This window comes from Pinus tabuliformis, chromosome Q (genome assembly GCF_031772625.1).
Source record: "Pinus tabuliformis cultivar Carrire ecotype Pingquan chromosome Q, CPIR1, whole genome shotgun sequence".
Lineage (NCBI taxonomy): Eukaryota > Viridiplantae > Streptophyta > Pinopsida > Pinales > Pinaceae > Pinus > Pinus tabuliformis.
The window spans coordinates 456,750,891-456,767,148 of record NC_142296.1 but is presented as its reverse complement, the minus strand read 5'-3'; the positions used below and the strand labels follow the sequence as shown (position 1 = coordinate 456,767,148).

Sequence of the window (16,258 nt, the reverse complement as noted above, 5' to 3'; positions counted from 1 at the left end):
ACCTCCATAATCTCCTAAATTGGACAAATCACTAGGTTATTGAATAATCCTTCAAAGTGTATTACTTATTTTAGTGTTTCATCCTTGAACAAGAAATCTGTTGAACCATCCCTTTCCTAGATCTCCTATATTGATTATTTTTTAAAGAAGGAAAAATGGTGAAAAAGCTTACTATTGTTGTTCCCCTCGTTAGTCCAAATGTCTCTGGCCATTACTCTCCATTAAATTTCCTACATTTTTTATAGCTATTATATTTCTTGTTCTAACAAATGGAGGGAGGAAATTCTCCTTCTAATAGGATTCCACCAAAAGATTCATCAATTTATTTTTCGTCTATCTCAATTACCTTAAAACATGCTTTTTATCTCTCTTTGAAGTGAATGGACTAGATTTTTGTGGTAGATCACAGTCTAGAAATGTTTTTAAGAAATTGAACTATGTGTGATTGAGTATGTGGCGAATGGATATGTACCTACAAGTCCACCATTTTTTTAAAATATTGTTCCAAAAACCATAAGTGATTGAATTCAACTAATAGGGGGTTATCTCTGTGTCTATGAGTAGGTAGAGTAGAATAGGGAGGTGGTCAGATAGTCGGTCAATGGGTACCAATGATTGTGAAATGACTGGAAAGTTTATAATACTCACAGAGACGAAGACTTAATAAATTTTGTTTGACATAATTCATTAGTAACCTAGAAATTCCTCTAGTTAGGGGAAATCTTGATGGGTTCCAAATAAAATAGATGGTTCCACTAGAACAAAGAATTGAATTAACTACTAAAAGGGATACACCTTATGTTGGTATCTCAAACATATCTAAGGTATATGGTTAGGTTTAAATCCCCCCGGTGATGATGGTATGCCCCATGAAAGAACCAAAGTTATCCTATCCATCCCAAAAAGAAGTTATCTCTAAGTATGTCCCATAAATGTTGAGGATATTTAATTTAGCTCCCAATTTTTTTGTCTCATAATTAAGTAAAATATCAAATTTTTATATATAGGAGTTTAATTCTCGAAGATTTGATCTCTATCCTATGATTAATCCCCTAGAGAGGTTGACAACGCGAAGGAAAGAAAATGACCAACCTTTTAGCTTGGGCTCTGCAATTGATCTAGCTTTGGCCCCTTCAAACATTATTTCTTATAATACAATAATGTCTAGATCATGTGACTTAATAAGATGTCTGAGATTTATAAATATCTAGGCACCCCCAACACTCTCACATTATAATAAATAATAATAATATCTATGAGGATCACATGTATGACCTTTCTCTAAGGGCCATAGAAATCATTGTTTTCTTACCCTTGACAATATCAAGAATAGACTTCTAATGGAATTTTAGTAGATGTGACACATGCCCAAGAGGATTGGAGAAAACAAGATCTAGAGGTAAGCCTCCCTTAGAAAGAATTTCATCCTAAGGTATGGATCAAAGCCTCAAGCCATAAGGATTCTCAGAGGCAGGATCATTTTTTTCTTATGAAGGATTGAGGGAAATCCATCACATGGATCAAAAGAATCCAAGCAAATAGGAGAAACACGAGGATGAGGAGGCTTAAAGGTAATGATGGTGGGAGAGTGAGAAGCAAAGGCTTTGAACGTCATTGAGGCCTAGCGGGAAGGCGAGGTAGCATCACTAATTTCCAAAAGGACTAGTGGAGGGGTAACAATGTGAATGGGAGGAGGAGGAGGATATTCTGAGTGGGAGAAAACCCAAAAATTTCCCATAGGGAGAAGATACCCTAAATTAGAATAATGAAAATAATTTTGTACAAAATTGAAGAAAGATCAACCATAATTAATAATTTGTGTTGAATTACTGAGAGAGGAAGCACCAATGACTAGAGGTCCTAGTTGATATTCTTTCCAGAGGAGGGCTCACATGAAAAATGTGTTACAAAGCTAAGCATTGGTCATACCGCATTTCCCGTTAAAGCCTAAGTTTCGTCCAATGCCATTCTATATTTTTTCTTTGAGATTTCGTTATAAACCCTAGCAAATGAACCAAAACTCTTACATTGGTCCTGAAGGTGGATTTTTTATGACATTTGTAACAATGGAAGGGTATCCCCCATGAGTTAATTTTTTGAGTCTAGTAAATGGAATAAAACATTATTTCTATATCTCCCATGAGTTATTTTCTCATGTCTACCTTGACCTACATCCAAAGCTAATGGGGGTCCACTTTGGAATCTTGTTGGACTCCAACTACATGAATCATCCAATTTCTCTCCTGATCACTTCAAGAATTTTTTCAAATGAGAATACCAATGGAAGCCCTAGGATGAGGAGAAATAGTTTTGATAGGAAGTTATACCTTTACCAATATCAACATCTATAGTCTAGTGCTTCAGAAGGAGGTCAAAGGACGCTAGGACTATGACATTGATGAAATATTGTCACGGTATTCATCCATCTAGAAGATGAACTAGAAACCTAACTCCAAACTATAAGATGGAATGAAGGACTATAATTGAGGAAAGGATTCCAATTTGTATGAACACATTCCAAGCAAGACTTCATAGAGGGGTCCCTCTAAAAGAAATTCCTAGAATTACCTAGAATTTGTGGAATAGACTCTAGCCTAACATGTCGTTTGACCACCATTTGACATAAATTAGTCCTAGCTCTAATGCAATTTTTTCCTTATTCAAAGGCCATGTGCAAGGGGTTGGGGTCAAGGTGAGGAGAAAATCCAGAGGTTGGGGGGATTCCAATTTGTAGAGAATGCTTGCCATTAAGCGAAGACATCATGTTTTGCATCATAACCACAATAAGGGACAATAAATGTGAAGATTTAATGTCATCTAGAATATTCCACAAGATTGAGGATTCATCACACAAAATTATTATTTGATATGTTAAACATCTAGGGAAATCATGTGTGGGATGACAAGGGATCGTATTAGATTCAAGGCAAGCCTGTTCTGTCTTAATGCATCATATTCCTCTTAGGTATGAAATATTAGTGAGTCGATGGGGTAGGTAGATAAGTCCACTGATCCTTGCTCGAATGCGTTAAATATTAAAGTTTAAGGGAAACAAATTGTGGGTGAGTGCAAAAAACTTATAAGTGGTGAGGGAAGGTTGATAGTGGGTGAGGGGAGATAGCTTGTATGAAAGTAAAAATCTCATTCACACACCCTGTGCTCGAACTATGTGAAACATCATCTACAAGTTGTTTAGCTCAATGACACCTGTGACCTTAGAAAACATGGAAACAAACCCTAGAAAAACCCCTAAATATAATATATTTATTTATATGTTTACATATTTGATAGTGTATATCTACCTTAATTAGTGCAATAATAATTAAATTATTATTATTATTATTAAATTTTACTCCATTTATAAAAACTAGAAAACAAGTCTGTTTTTTTTAATAATTAAAAATATATATTTTTAATGAATTGATTGAGGGACTTAATAATAAGTTAAAACTTATATTAAAATAAAATGTTATCTTATCTCAGACAAAAATTATTTACTTATTAGAATAATTTTAAATGTTTTTAATAAAAAATAAATCAAAAATGATTTAAAAATAAATAAATGGAAATAGACATATTAACATCATCGATCCAATTACGAATATTAGCCCAAGAGTCTTTTGAAAATATACATATTGAAGTTACATTACACCTATAAATTAATGTTACTTTTAAAAATGCACACATTGACATGACATTACAACAATAAATTAAATATTATTATCACTTTTCAAAATACACACATTGACCTTACATTACAACTATAAATTAAATATCATTATCATGTTGTTCCAAGTGTTTTGTCATCACCTTCCATGGGATCCGATAACATGCGTGTTGTTATCACCTTGGACCTTCATTCACTCACTCGGTGTTACTGCAGACACATTTTCATCGCCATATTGGTAATTTTGGTGATGTATCCACATCACAATTAAAGGCTTGAATGGTTATATTTACGTACAAGTTGCTGTATTTTCAAATCTTTTTATGCATCCGTCACGAGTTACGTTAGCAGCCCGCTTCTCGCATCCTTGGCAGCATTGCTGGTTCCCCAAACTGGAATCCTGACAATATAAAATTTATTTTTCAATGTTCATAGTTTATGTCAAAATATTAGACCCATGGTTATCGACATCGCTGTTGTTTAGCTGGTATATTTCTTTTCTTTTTATTGACTTGCAATGGTTTTGCGAATGCCTAAATATATCTTAATTACTTAAAATTAACAAGATAAGTTGTAAGGCAGTAAGTCTCTGCATTGAGTGGGGTAGTTATGGACTTGGAGGGAGCAGTTTAATTCTATAGTCAAAACCAGAGCCCAGTGAGCTCAGAAACTGCTACTTCGAGAATATATTCCTCAATTAGACTGACTGCTCTGACCTATCGAGGAAAAGAAGGGCTTCATTGACACCATTACCACTCGGTTTGATTGATTGCATCAACATGAATAGGTCTGCAGGGAACTAGCAAAAGAATTGTGATGAACTATCATAGATTAGTAAACAATAACTGAAACCTGAACAATTGATTTTTATGTTGTAGCAAATCTCGAACTTGTAACAACATATAGTAGTTCAGTGTCCTTTTCAGACCCCCTACATGATTGTACATCTGCCCTATCCTCCCAGTGACATGCGGGACAAACATCGTTATAAGTTGCCGAGAAATAGTTCCTTTGCACGAGTAAGAAAGCTTCGTATATAAGTTATTTCGCATTCCTCGTATCGTTTCTCGTGGATTAGCATCTCAAGGTTCTTCGATGGGCCATCAACATGAATAGGTCTTTCAACCCATTTGAACTCAATCCATTTATCTATTACCCCATCATAATGGAACGACATCACTGTAAAGTTGTCTGCAGGGAACTAGCAAAAGAATTGTGATGAACTATCATAGATCAGTATACAACTTTCATAGGTAAAGCCACCAACAACATGGCTGAATTAATGGCATTGGAATATTGTCTAGAGCTTCTGAAACTAAGTCATAGCTCAAATGTCATTATAGAAGCAGATTCAGAGATCTCCATTAACGCGGTCAAGAGAATCAGTTGTGGAACAGTGCCAGAAAAGGTCTCAAAACACTGGAGACTAATTCAAGTGTATCAGAGAATTCAAAATCATCTCCTGAGTCTTTGAACTATTAGCTTCAACCATGTTCGACAAAAAGCCAATAAACTAGCAGATACACTGGCCAACCAAGGAGTGATTAATTCAGAGTGCAGGATTGAGATGAAGTGGTAGGAGACACCTCAAAGAAGATTAAAATCTCTTTGCAATGAACAAGGTAGAGGATAGAGAAATTTTTAGATATTGGGCCAGAGTGAAAGGTTTAGAATGAAGGTTTCTAAGCACATTCAATCATAATACTTCGGTTGGTTACTTGAAGAAGGGCAAGCTCAGACAGGGCTCTTAATACCCTGGCATGAGCTGACCTGTCTCCTCTTTCCTTTGGATTGCAACAATGGGGTCAATTTACAATCAGTGGCAATCTCTGAGGCAATTTCTGAAGCGAGCTTTCATGGGAAGGGTGGTTGGTTCTTTCCGGTGGCAGCTATTTACTTGCATTCCTCATACGGAGCGAGAAAACCAGGCACAAAGCTATTTCCTGGTGATCGCATGACTTCAAAATGGTAAGTGGTTTTGGCATTTTGGGAGCGATTCCATTGGGCTCCCACCACGTGGCAAGGGGTGGTTAGGAATACCACCTTCCATCGTGCATTACCAATCAGACATCTTGGTGATGCAATTTTTATTCGAGCCATTCAATTTCGCAGATCGAATCGACGGTTAGTTTTACTTGTGCAGTTTTGTGGGGCCAAGAGCATTATCAAGCTTTTCGAGTTATTGTAGTGGTGGGTTAACGGAGTTTGAAATTAGTTTAAAAATCATAATGTCTAACCTTAGGATTTGGATTTTTTTGAAAGGACAGCTTTGCTTTATGTAGAGGGGAGGGTCTTTTCTATGTCAGTTTGCCCAGACTATTTCCTGAGTCCTTGAAGCGTAATTGCTTTTTGTAAATTCTTTAACTTTATTTTTTTTTTGTTATTGAAATAAAAATATAGTCTCTTACTTCAGCAAAAAAATATATTCAATTTAGATAATTTTATTTTAATAATAAACCAATTAATTTATAAAATTAAATATTATATATACACATCCATAATTTTAATTCATTATGATAATAGTGTATTTTCTTATTAATTAAATTAAAACTAATCAAATATGATATCGTTCTATATTACATTTTAATGTTTCATATGCATATGATTTGTTGCAAGAATGTCACCACCTCTCTATAATCAGATGACAAGTGTTTAACCAACTCAAAAGTATTTTCTGTACTCACACTTTTAAAGAGGATGTTATCTTTTGGCATGAAGGTGTCTTAATTAAGTGGTAAAAAAGATTACATTCTTTTCATAAGGAAATATGTTATATTTATAAGTTCATTACGTTGTTTTAATGTCGGGTTATGTTATTATTTTAAATAAAAATAAAATTATTTTATTTTATTATTAAATATTATATAATAAAATAATATTTTTATATATTTATTCGAGAAATTAATTATTTATGATAATAATTATTTGGAGTAGGTTTTTTTTTTAAGAAATATTCAAGTATTATATTCATTATTAATTTAATTGGAATTATAATATTGAAAAAAGGATTATTGGAGGTTTGAAAGTTTATTATGAGCTTGAAATAATTGCAAGGCGATTGATTTATAGATGTGATGTAAAACAAGGGTTTTCTTTAGAACTCTCATCACCCATGTTATTTTAAATGGATGTGACGTTTGGGTTCGAGTGCATCAGAAAGTTGTAAAAAAAAATAAAAATTCTTTGGGACTCCCGTCACCCCTACATTTTATATGGATGTGAGGTTTGCATTGTAGTGTATCCAAAAAGTCATGGAGGAAGATAGAGATTATTCAAAAGAAATTTAGAATCTACAACCTTAAGATTAAAGGAAATGTTCCCTATCCTATCCTCTTGATCAAAACTATTTCTCCCATTGAAAGCATGGCTATGTTCAGGTACTTGATGTATAGGAAGAAACTATCCAACAAGTGTCAAGCAAGGGTGGCATAAGGATGAGCAGTATTGGCTCAACCATTGGGGGATAAATAAGGAAATGATATTAGGGAATATGGATAGTATTAAAATTACTATTACCTCTGAATATAAGGATTGATTGTGGGATGATGAGGAGTTTGAGGGGAAAAGGAAGCTAAACTAATACAAGGATGAAAGAAACTTCACCCTTGCTAACCCAAATTATCTCTCTATCTTGATCTGTACTAAGAATATAATAAGCATTAAAAATATTAGAACTAATTCTCATGAGCTTCATAGTGAAACCAGACGTTGGACTATCCCCAAAACACCTTGGGACGAAAGAACTTGCCATATTTTCCATACTAAGAAGGTTCAATATGGGAAATATCTTACCTTATATTGTTTGTCTCTTACTTACAATAGTTCTCATTTCCAAAACATTTGCCACACATCCAACTTTGATTACTTATTAAGTCAATAGAACTGTCATAAAATATTAAATAGTCGCAATTAATTCTTTGTTAAGGTCTGATAGACCCCATTAGTATTAGTGGAAGTTCATCATCATCACCATTCTCAATTTATTGTATAATGTTTTATATTATTTACTTTTTATTCATTAGATGTTTATTTTGGAATAAATTTCCATAATTTTAATTTATTTACCAATATTTTTTTTGAAAAGAAACAGGTAACTTTATATTATCAAACTGAAACATGGACGAAAACACTTATATTCACAAATTGTTTATCAAATAATGAAAAAAAAAATTGTTCAAAATCAATTATACCACTACCTTGCTTATATCCTATTATACTTCTAAGAGAGTTTCTCTTATATAGTCATCAGTACAAGCCATTATAGATCATTGATTTACATAACATTGATAAAAAAAAATAAGTTTTAAAGAAATATGCACTCCGAGAAGTTCTCCATTTTCCATGGTGTTTCCATTTTCTACCTCTAGCAACCGGAACCTCTATTGTCTCCATCTCCTCAGGCTCGCTTAGATTTGTTGCGCCGGAACCTCTATTGTCTCCATCTCCTCAGGCTCGCTTAGATTTGTTGCGCCAGTTGAAAGAGGATCACCTAAGCCAAAGACAACCTTAAGAAGCCTAAGAGCTGCCACTTCCATTATTATTTACCAATAATTAATACATGAATGATATGAATTTTAAGAAATATCCATGAAATGCTTCTAATAATAAATTAGATAGAAGGTTGAGATTCATCTCAAAGCTATCTAGTTATGTCTTTACTTTTTCCCATTTAATTTTAAAAAATTATAGAATTATATATATAGTTATGTCTTTTCCTTTTCCGATTTAATTTTAAAAAATTATATATATATATCTATATCTATATATATATATATATATATATATATATATAATAAAAAACAAAAATAATATATGTGCTTGATTTGTTTAATTGAAAGTATCGTAAGACATCAATAATCTCATTCTCGAAAGTGGTAAAAACATTTCACTCACTTTCAAAGACAAACAAAATATTTCAAATTGGATATAATAAAAAGACAAAAATGAATATACATGTTTGGTTTGTTTAATTAAAAGAATAATAAAGGTTCAATAATCTAACTCTTATTGTCCATACTAAAAAAAAAAAAAATCACTTTCAGTCTCAACCATTAAAAAAAAAAATCTCATGTCCATATGAAACAATATAATATTACATAACCTTCATAGACAAATAAAGTAGTTTAAAGTTTAAAAAAAACTATATATACATTATATAAAGCAATTGAAAAGGAAAATATTAAAACACAGTTGAGAAGGGAAATATTTTTTAATAGTTAAAATTTTTTAAGGAGTCTCACTATTTTATGTTCAAATAAATCTTGATCAATTTTATACATTAAAAATACAACATAAACAATGAAAAATTAAAGTGGGTTCTCTCTCTCGATATATATATATATATATATATATATATATATATATATATATATCAAATGTGTTCAAGACTAAAGTATTTTATTCAAATTTTACACTTTAAAAAATGTTTTCATCTCAAGTAATTTAGCCCCTCAATTTTTATTAGATTCATGATTAAGCTAAATCTATACTAATTCATTTTTACATTAAAAATTTACATAAAATAAATTAAATCTCTATAATTAAAAATATTCTAACATATTTCCCTCGATCGGGATGAGTGTGGTGTTAGAGGTGCCAGGCCTGAGTGGACATGGGCTGGACAATGAAATTCATTGCAGCCGCACCCCACATGCTCAAGGCAGGGAGTGTGGTCTCCTTTGCCTTGATTGAATGGGAGGTGGGCTGGTAAGGTGGCGGAGGGTGACATAAAGGAAGGTGGCGAAGGGGGAAGGTGTCTTGGACGTGCAGGGAAGGTAGAAGGTATAGCGGGGAAGGAAGGAGCAGCAAAGCGGAAGGGAGGAGAAGCAGCGAAGGCTGAGGGCAAGCGTCGACCATCCGGTATGTAGTCTAGCCCTGGCACTGTTTAATTTGTATGCTCTGGTTGGGTTCCAAGGGAAATCCCATGAGTTAGAGGGAGAGTTGCTAGGAAGGAGGGAGAGGCGCGAGGCCACCCCAGAGAGGCTTAGCTCAGCCAGGAGAAACCAAGGTAGACAAGGGGGAAATTTCGCTTGGCTCTGTGCTGTTTTGACTCTGCTCTTGAGTAGAAGTTGGGGCTATGGCATGGTGGGCACCGCGAGGAGCCTCGATACAAGGCCGATCTAGAGTGACCAACCTTTGGGTTGGGATGCTAGCAGGGTGGGCAATGGGCTTAGTGAACTTGAGAAAATAGTAAGGTAGGACCATAGGGGAATTGCGAGGGACCCCAGGGGGCATGAGAGGCAGAGAGGTGAGTTGAAAGCGGACTGGAACTGGCAGGCAGAGGCAAGGGCCTCCAGGTATGGGAGCACTAGCAGAACCTGGCTACAGATGGGTCTGCGAGCCAAGATATAGCCACAAGAGGGTGACCAATACCAGAACCAGGTAAGGGTGTGAGGCTGGGATGGTGATTCCTGTCTGAATTCCATAACCACTGCCCACCTATTCGCACAGGGGTGCCTCTGCCCGATGCAAGACATGCATGGTAGTGAAGTCTGGAGATCATATTTGCACTGTGTTGTGATGAAGGAGGTAGTGAATCTAATGCTGTCAAACTATATACAGGTTATAAGTCGAGAGGGCATGGCTCCAGCACGACGTGGTCGTGGTCGGGGCAACAAAGTTCCGAAACCTCGAGCAACCAAATTCCCAAGCAGGACAGATGGACGCAGGGGTCGCAAGGCCATTGAGCGCATCACAGCTGAGGCAGTAGAGACTTACAAAGAGGAAGTGGATGACGGAATCTGAAAACTGATCGATGGTTGGGAAGACCAAGTGAAGAATGAGTTGGAACCGGATGATGAAATTGAGGTCTAGAGAACAATTGTGTCTAACCTAGGAACCACAAGAGGGCGAATTACACAGTTCAGGCACACCCTATACCTGTATTTTCTGATGAAAAGTCTGCTAGGAAAAGCACTCGAAAAAATTTCTGTTGGAATGGTAGTTACCATGCAGGGCCTTGCCAACTACAACACAGATATGGAGAAGATCCTATTCCAGCTGCATAAAGAGGATGTTAGGATCGACCGTATTGGCAAATGCATCCCATGCATTGGGGAGATCTTTGGAATGCCAGAAGAAACTGCAGAAAATCCTGCCCTAGTAGCCTCTGACACTGAGGAGTTGAACGACAAGTAAGATTAGTCTACCTATGCTTCATTTTTTGTTTATGCGGGTAGCATTTAAATTTCCTGTTGCCTATGTTAGATGTTATAGTTATGAAGTTTGATATCATGAGACTTAAACATACCTAGCTCTACTAGAAAGACTGAAGAAGTTATGTTTTTGGATGGCGTATAGTGCTGACCGATGGCCAACAGACTCAATTGCCCCTGAAGACGAGTTAAGGCCACCGCGTAAAACTGTGTGGTGTAAATTTACTTGATATACATAATAGAAAATAAACAGCCCTACCAAGCATTACCACAAAAAAACATTTTAACATATTTATAAAAAAAATTATACTTATCAACAACTAAATTGATTCTCCGTATCAAAACCATAAATAAACTGATGTGTACATGTATAATGTCACAAGTGTTTATATTTAGTTTACAACAGCTCATAGCCAACAATGGACATTTACCATACGTACAAGGTTCTTGTTTTCGAACCCCGTACGTATCGCCAATAGTTCCGTCTCTAGTCAGCCTATCTCTCCAATCTTCCTATCAATCCGGCCATCCCTATAAGTAATATCTCTCCAATGCTTCCCGCATCCTCAATAGCATTCTTGCATTTCCTTGGTATAAAGTTGCTTCCTTCCGAGTTTTTGCTCTGATCTTCACTGGTCGCAAGGTTAACTTTGTCAGAGTATTCGATTATAGTAGCTCTGTCTTTCGGGACGTCTGCGCATCGTGAATCGGGTATTTTGAATTCTTTGGCATGTAGCCCTGTTTAGGTACACTTTGGTTTATTTGGCATCGAATAGCGCTTGGTTGTGATATGCTCAAATCTCTGCATCAAAAGAAGATGCATTATGTTCTCCGTGTGTTTGAAAGATTCAAAAACTTCTTGAGAAATGGAAAGAATCATTGCGAATGGGAATTGAATTAAAAGAGAAAGCACTATTGTAAAATCAATCGTCTTTCATCCCATTCATATTTTTGAGTTTAGTTAGTATTTTCTATTAGAGAAAAAAAAAAAAATCAAAAATCTCCTCATGGAGAGTTTCATTTGAGTATGTTTCATTTGAGTATGATTGTTTGAACACCTTAAAATAACAATTTTTTATGACAAAAGAATATCTATTCATGGTTCAAATTTGATGTCAAAATATTACAGGCATGGTTATCGACATCTCTTTTGTTTATGTGATATGTTTCGCTCATTTTTGCCGTGCAGTGGTCGTGGGCATGCTTTTGTTTATCTCAATTATTTGAAATAATTTTGGTTGTCGAATCCTTTATGAGCCTATTTTCCGTGCAGACTCTCGTGAAGTTTATGATCCCACAGTCGCTCTATATTCAATATTTGGTAGGTTTTTGGACTTTGATGATTTCAGATGCTTTAGTTCAATAACCGGCTATTTTGCGGAGTTAGTGGTGTTAATTAAGTCTGATGTTCATCCGTCATCTTTCCCCTTCTGTGTGTAATAGTTAGACATCAGTTAATGAAATTTTTATAGTTTTATATACTTTTTTCATGATTTTTTATTTTTATTTTTTTTATTTACTTTTATATATTTGGATATACTTTTATGACTTTAAACTTTTTAGAGTACAATTCTAATAATTTTAAATATTGGGTTGAGAATGAAATTTCAGATATATATTGAAAATTAATTAAATTTTATTGGAATATGATCAAATAAATTGAAGAAAAAAATAAACAAGACAGTTCTGAGATAGTAATTAAGACAATATCTAACAACAAAGTTTTTTTGGACAATATTTTAGTAATAGTTTGGATATGTTGAAAGTTAATATATTTTATTTGAATAGGATCAAACAAATTAAAGGAAAAAATACACAACACATTATTTTTAGACAATTCTCAATGAAACTTAACACAACATTTAATAGCAAAACTTCTTTGGATTGTTAAAACTAATGCCTCCATGTCATATGTCATGTGATTTACAGGTTGTCATTGTGAGTCCCTAAGTGTCAGTCTAGAAGATGTTGTTTCTCGTGTATGAGTTGTTGTTGTGTCATGACTGAGTCATAGATCCACTTTTTTAGAATCAATATTTGTTGAAGTCACTGATATATATATATATATATATATATATATATATATATATATATATATATATATATATATATATATATATATATATATATATATATATATAATTGTGGTGATCAATAAAGCATGAAGTGTGATTTTTGTTGTGTATAATCTTTCTCTCACTCTATATATTTATTTTCTAACATGGTATCAAAGCATGTTCTGGCTTGATTCCCTTATGGAAAGGCTAAGGAAGATGAAAGAGATGTGAAGATTGATTATCCCTAAATAGATTAGGGTAAGAGATTGTTTACTGTGTTTGTTTTTTTTCCTCTGTGTGTTGTGTTCAAAACCTCATTTGATAAGTACCCTTGCATTTTTCTTGTGATTGTTCCATGTGGATTTGCAAAAAGTTTATAGTGAGTTTTGCAATGGATCACGTTGGATTGGTTGGGGAAGATTGTCCTACTCATTGGGGTACTTTAGATGCGGCCTATATGGCATGTCTGCCAAACATGAATGGTATGGCTCTATTTGATGAGGCAGATCGGGATTTCAAGAATTGACATTCCACTCTACTTTGTAGCTCTCGGAGTATTGCTGCTATTTTTTGGGAGATAAGGGAACTGTGAATAACATTGTTTTTTGGACTTCTTCAAGGTAGAAGTGTGGTTCATTTGTATCCATCGATTTGATGTGTGATCATCCAAGAAGATGGAGGTCACATTCATGGAGCTATGTGTAGACCTGCAGCTCCACATATGTTTCCAGAACAGAGAGCAGTGATGATGTAGTCACCACTTGCAAAAGAGAAAAAGGTTATTTGTGAACAATATCGATATAGGTTATTTTTTCGAAGGCCAGTTGTATGATTGACTGCATAAACTCAGTACCTAGACAACTTACCTATATAACTAGAAGTGTGTATTTCAATGCATACTATTAGGATGGAAGTATGTCCATAGAGAAATTCAGTGTCCATACTATTTTTCGTGGTAGTTGAGAAACATCAATTTTGCAAAGTACATCAACGATGATCTAAAGAGGGTTGTCTTTTTAATGGACCAAGTGGGAAGCTCGAAAGTGTGGTGAAGAAAAGAGTAGTAACCATGAGATTTCAGAGTGGATATGAGTGCTAGTGATGACCATAGAGAAATGAGACAGAGATCAGTGTTGTTGTTCTAATGTGTGTTTTTCCATGTAAGGGAGGGTGTTGGAAGTAATTCTTCTATGTCATGTGTCATGTGATTTACAGATTGTCATTGTGCGTCCACAAGTCTTAGTGTAGAAGATATTGTTTCCTGTTTATAAATTGTCGCTGTGTCATGAACAAGTCATAGATCCATTTTCTTAAGGTGTAATTTTGTCGAAACCAATAATTTATATTTTATATAGTCACACATCCATTTCCTTAAAGTGTAGTTTTTTCAAAGTCATTAATTTAAATCTTTTATATATAATTGTGATGATCAATAAAACAGACTTTTGTTGTGCATAATCTTTCTCACACTCTATATATTCTTTTCTAACACGGATAACATCTCAACAAAAGAATTATTTTTCCCATATATAAAGAAATTGTAGATCAGTTTAATGAATTATATTGTTTATATGCAACTTGCAGGCCGTGATCTCTGTATGAAGTGAACTCTACTGTTTGTGTGACATACCAGACTTGTAAGTTAAAAAGTGGCCTGGTGACAAAATGGCCTTGCCTGGCAAGAAAGATATAAGAGAGCGAGCTCCTTGTGGAAAGCCACCGTTTAGATTGGGAGAATTGAAGAAAGCCATTCCGCCTCACTGCTTCAACAGATCACTGCTCACGTCATTCTCATATCTAGGATATGATCTTCTTATTGTTGCACTTCTGCTGTATTCCACAACCACCTCTTATTTCACTACACCTGGATTGCTGGGATGGGCACTCTGGTTTGGTTACTGGGCAGCACAGGGGTCCGTTCTGTTTGGTATATGGGTTATAGCACATGAATGCGGACATCATGCATTTAGTGACTACACTTTGGTGGACGATGCGGTGGGGCTTATACTACATTCATGGCTTCTTGTACCATATTTCTCCTGGAAGTATAGTCATCGAAGACATCATAGCAACACTGGGAGTTTAGAACGAGATGAAGCTTATGTTCCCCGGACAAAGAATGATATGATAAAGTGGACTTCCACTCTGATATCTAACCCTCCGGGAAGGTTGTTGATAATAGCAATTTACCTCACCATGGGGTGGCCGTTGTATTTGATGTTCAACGCTACGGGAAGGAAGTATCCCCGATTTGCCTGCCACTTTGATCCATATTCCCCCATTTATAGCAAACGAGAGAGATTTCAAGTAGTTGTTAGTGACATCGCCTTGGTCGGAGTGGCTTATACTCTGTACCTGCTGGTCTCTGCTTATGGACTTTCTTGGGTCATAAAAGTTTATGGCTTTCCCCTGTTGATTGTGAATGCATTCCTGGTGCTGATCACATACCTGCAGCACACACATCCAGGGCTTCCCCACTATGACGGATCAGAGTGGGAATGGATTAGGGGTGCACTGTCAACAATCGACAGGGATTATGGAATGTTGACTTATGTATTTCATCACATAACTGACACTCATGTGACACATCATCTGTTCTCCACAATTCCTCATTACCATGCGGTGGAGGCCACGAAGGCTATTAAACCAATTCTGGGAAACTATTACTTCTATGACAGTACGCCTGTCTGCAACGCCTTATGGCGGGAGTTTAGAGAATGTAGGTATGTAGAGGCTGACTCCGCTGGAAAAAGTGGGATCTTATGGTACAGATGCAAGTAACGCCTGGATATTCAGCTGGACTTCTGTTTCATCTACCTGCCTCGTATGAATAATGTGCTGCATTTCGCGAATTAGCAAAACGCTGTTTTATCCACCCGTGCCATGTTATGACGACGTTTATCTCATTTATATCGTTGTGAGCATTTGCTTTTGGATTTTTGTCAGAATTTCGATTATTTAATTTCGATGTGTATGTGCTTCTATACGTGCTTCTATACGGATGTACGTTTATGCAATTAATTTTTTAAATCATATAAAGAAAATATATATGGTTAAATTTGCATTTTATGGTTTACACAATGTGATCTTCTATTGGGTACTCTATTAAGTGGTCTTTTATAAACTTAAAACAAAATAAAATATTATTAATTATTATTTTTTAATTAAAATTTTTATAATTACAATTAATTTGAATTTTTTTCCATTTATCACATAATTTTTTTTCTTCCTATATTTCAAATCATAAAGCGTAATTCATTTTCTACCTAAATTAATGAAAAAATGTGATCAAACCTAATAAATAAATAAAAAACAAACACTGGAATATTATAATATTGATATAAATTAGTATAAACAATTAAATCTCAAAACGAAATATG

At 34.9% G+C, this 16,258-nt stretch overlaps 1 protein-coding gene across 3 annotated transcripts; it reads left to right on the top strand.

Annotated features, from left to right (window-relative positions):
* Positions 1 to 11,389: 11,389 nt before the first annotated feature.
* On the top strand, positions 11,390 to 15,753 carry LOC149220175 (delta(12)-acyl-lipid-desaturase-like). 3 transcript variants are annotated; one of them, XM_089382754.1, is made up of 2 exons: positions 11,390 to 11,532; positions 14,463 to 15,753. In XM_089382754.1, exon 2 carries the CDS (start codon positions 14,544 to 14,546, stop codon positions 15,657 to 15,659), a length of 1,116 nt encoding a protein of 371 aa, XP_089238880.1. In that variant the 5' UTR covers positions 11,390 to 11,532; positions 14,463 to 14,543; the 3' UTR covers positions 15,660 to 15,753. The 3 variants fall into 3 exon arrangements, with proteins under 3 accessions (XP_089238880.1, XP_089238881.1, XP_089238882.1); XM_089382755.1 differs by having other exon boundaries at positions 11,390 to 11,549; XM_089382756.1 differs by lacking the exon at positions 11,390 to 11,532 and adding an exon at positions 12,020 to 12,142.
* The last annotated feature ends 505 nt before the right edge of the window (positions 15,754 to 16,258 follow it).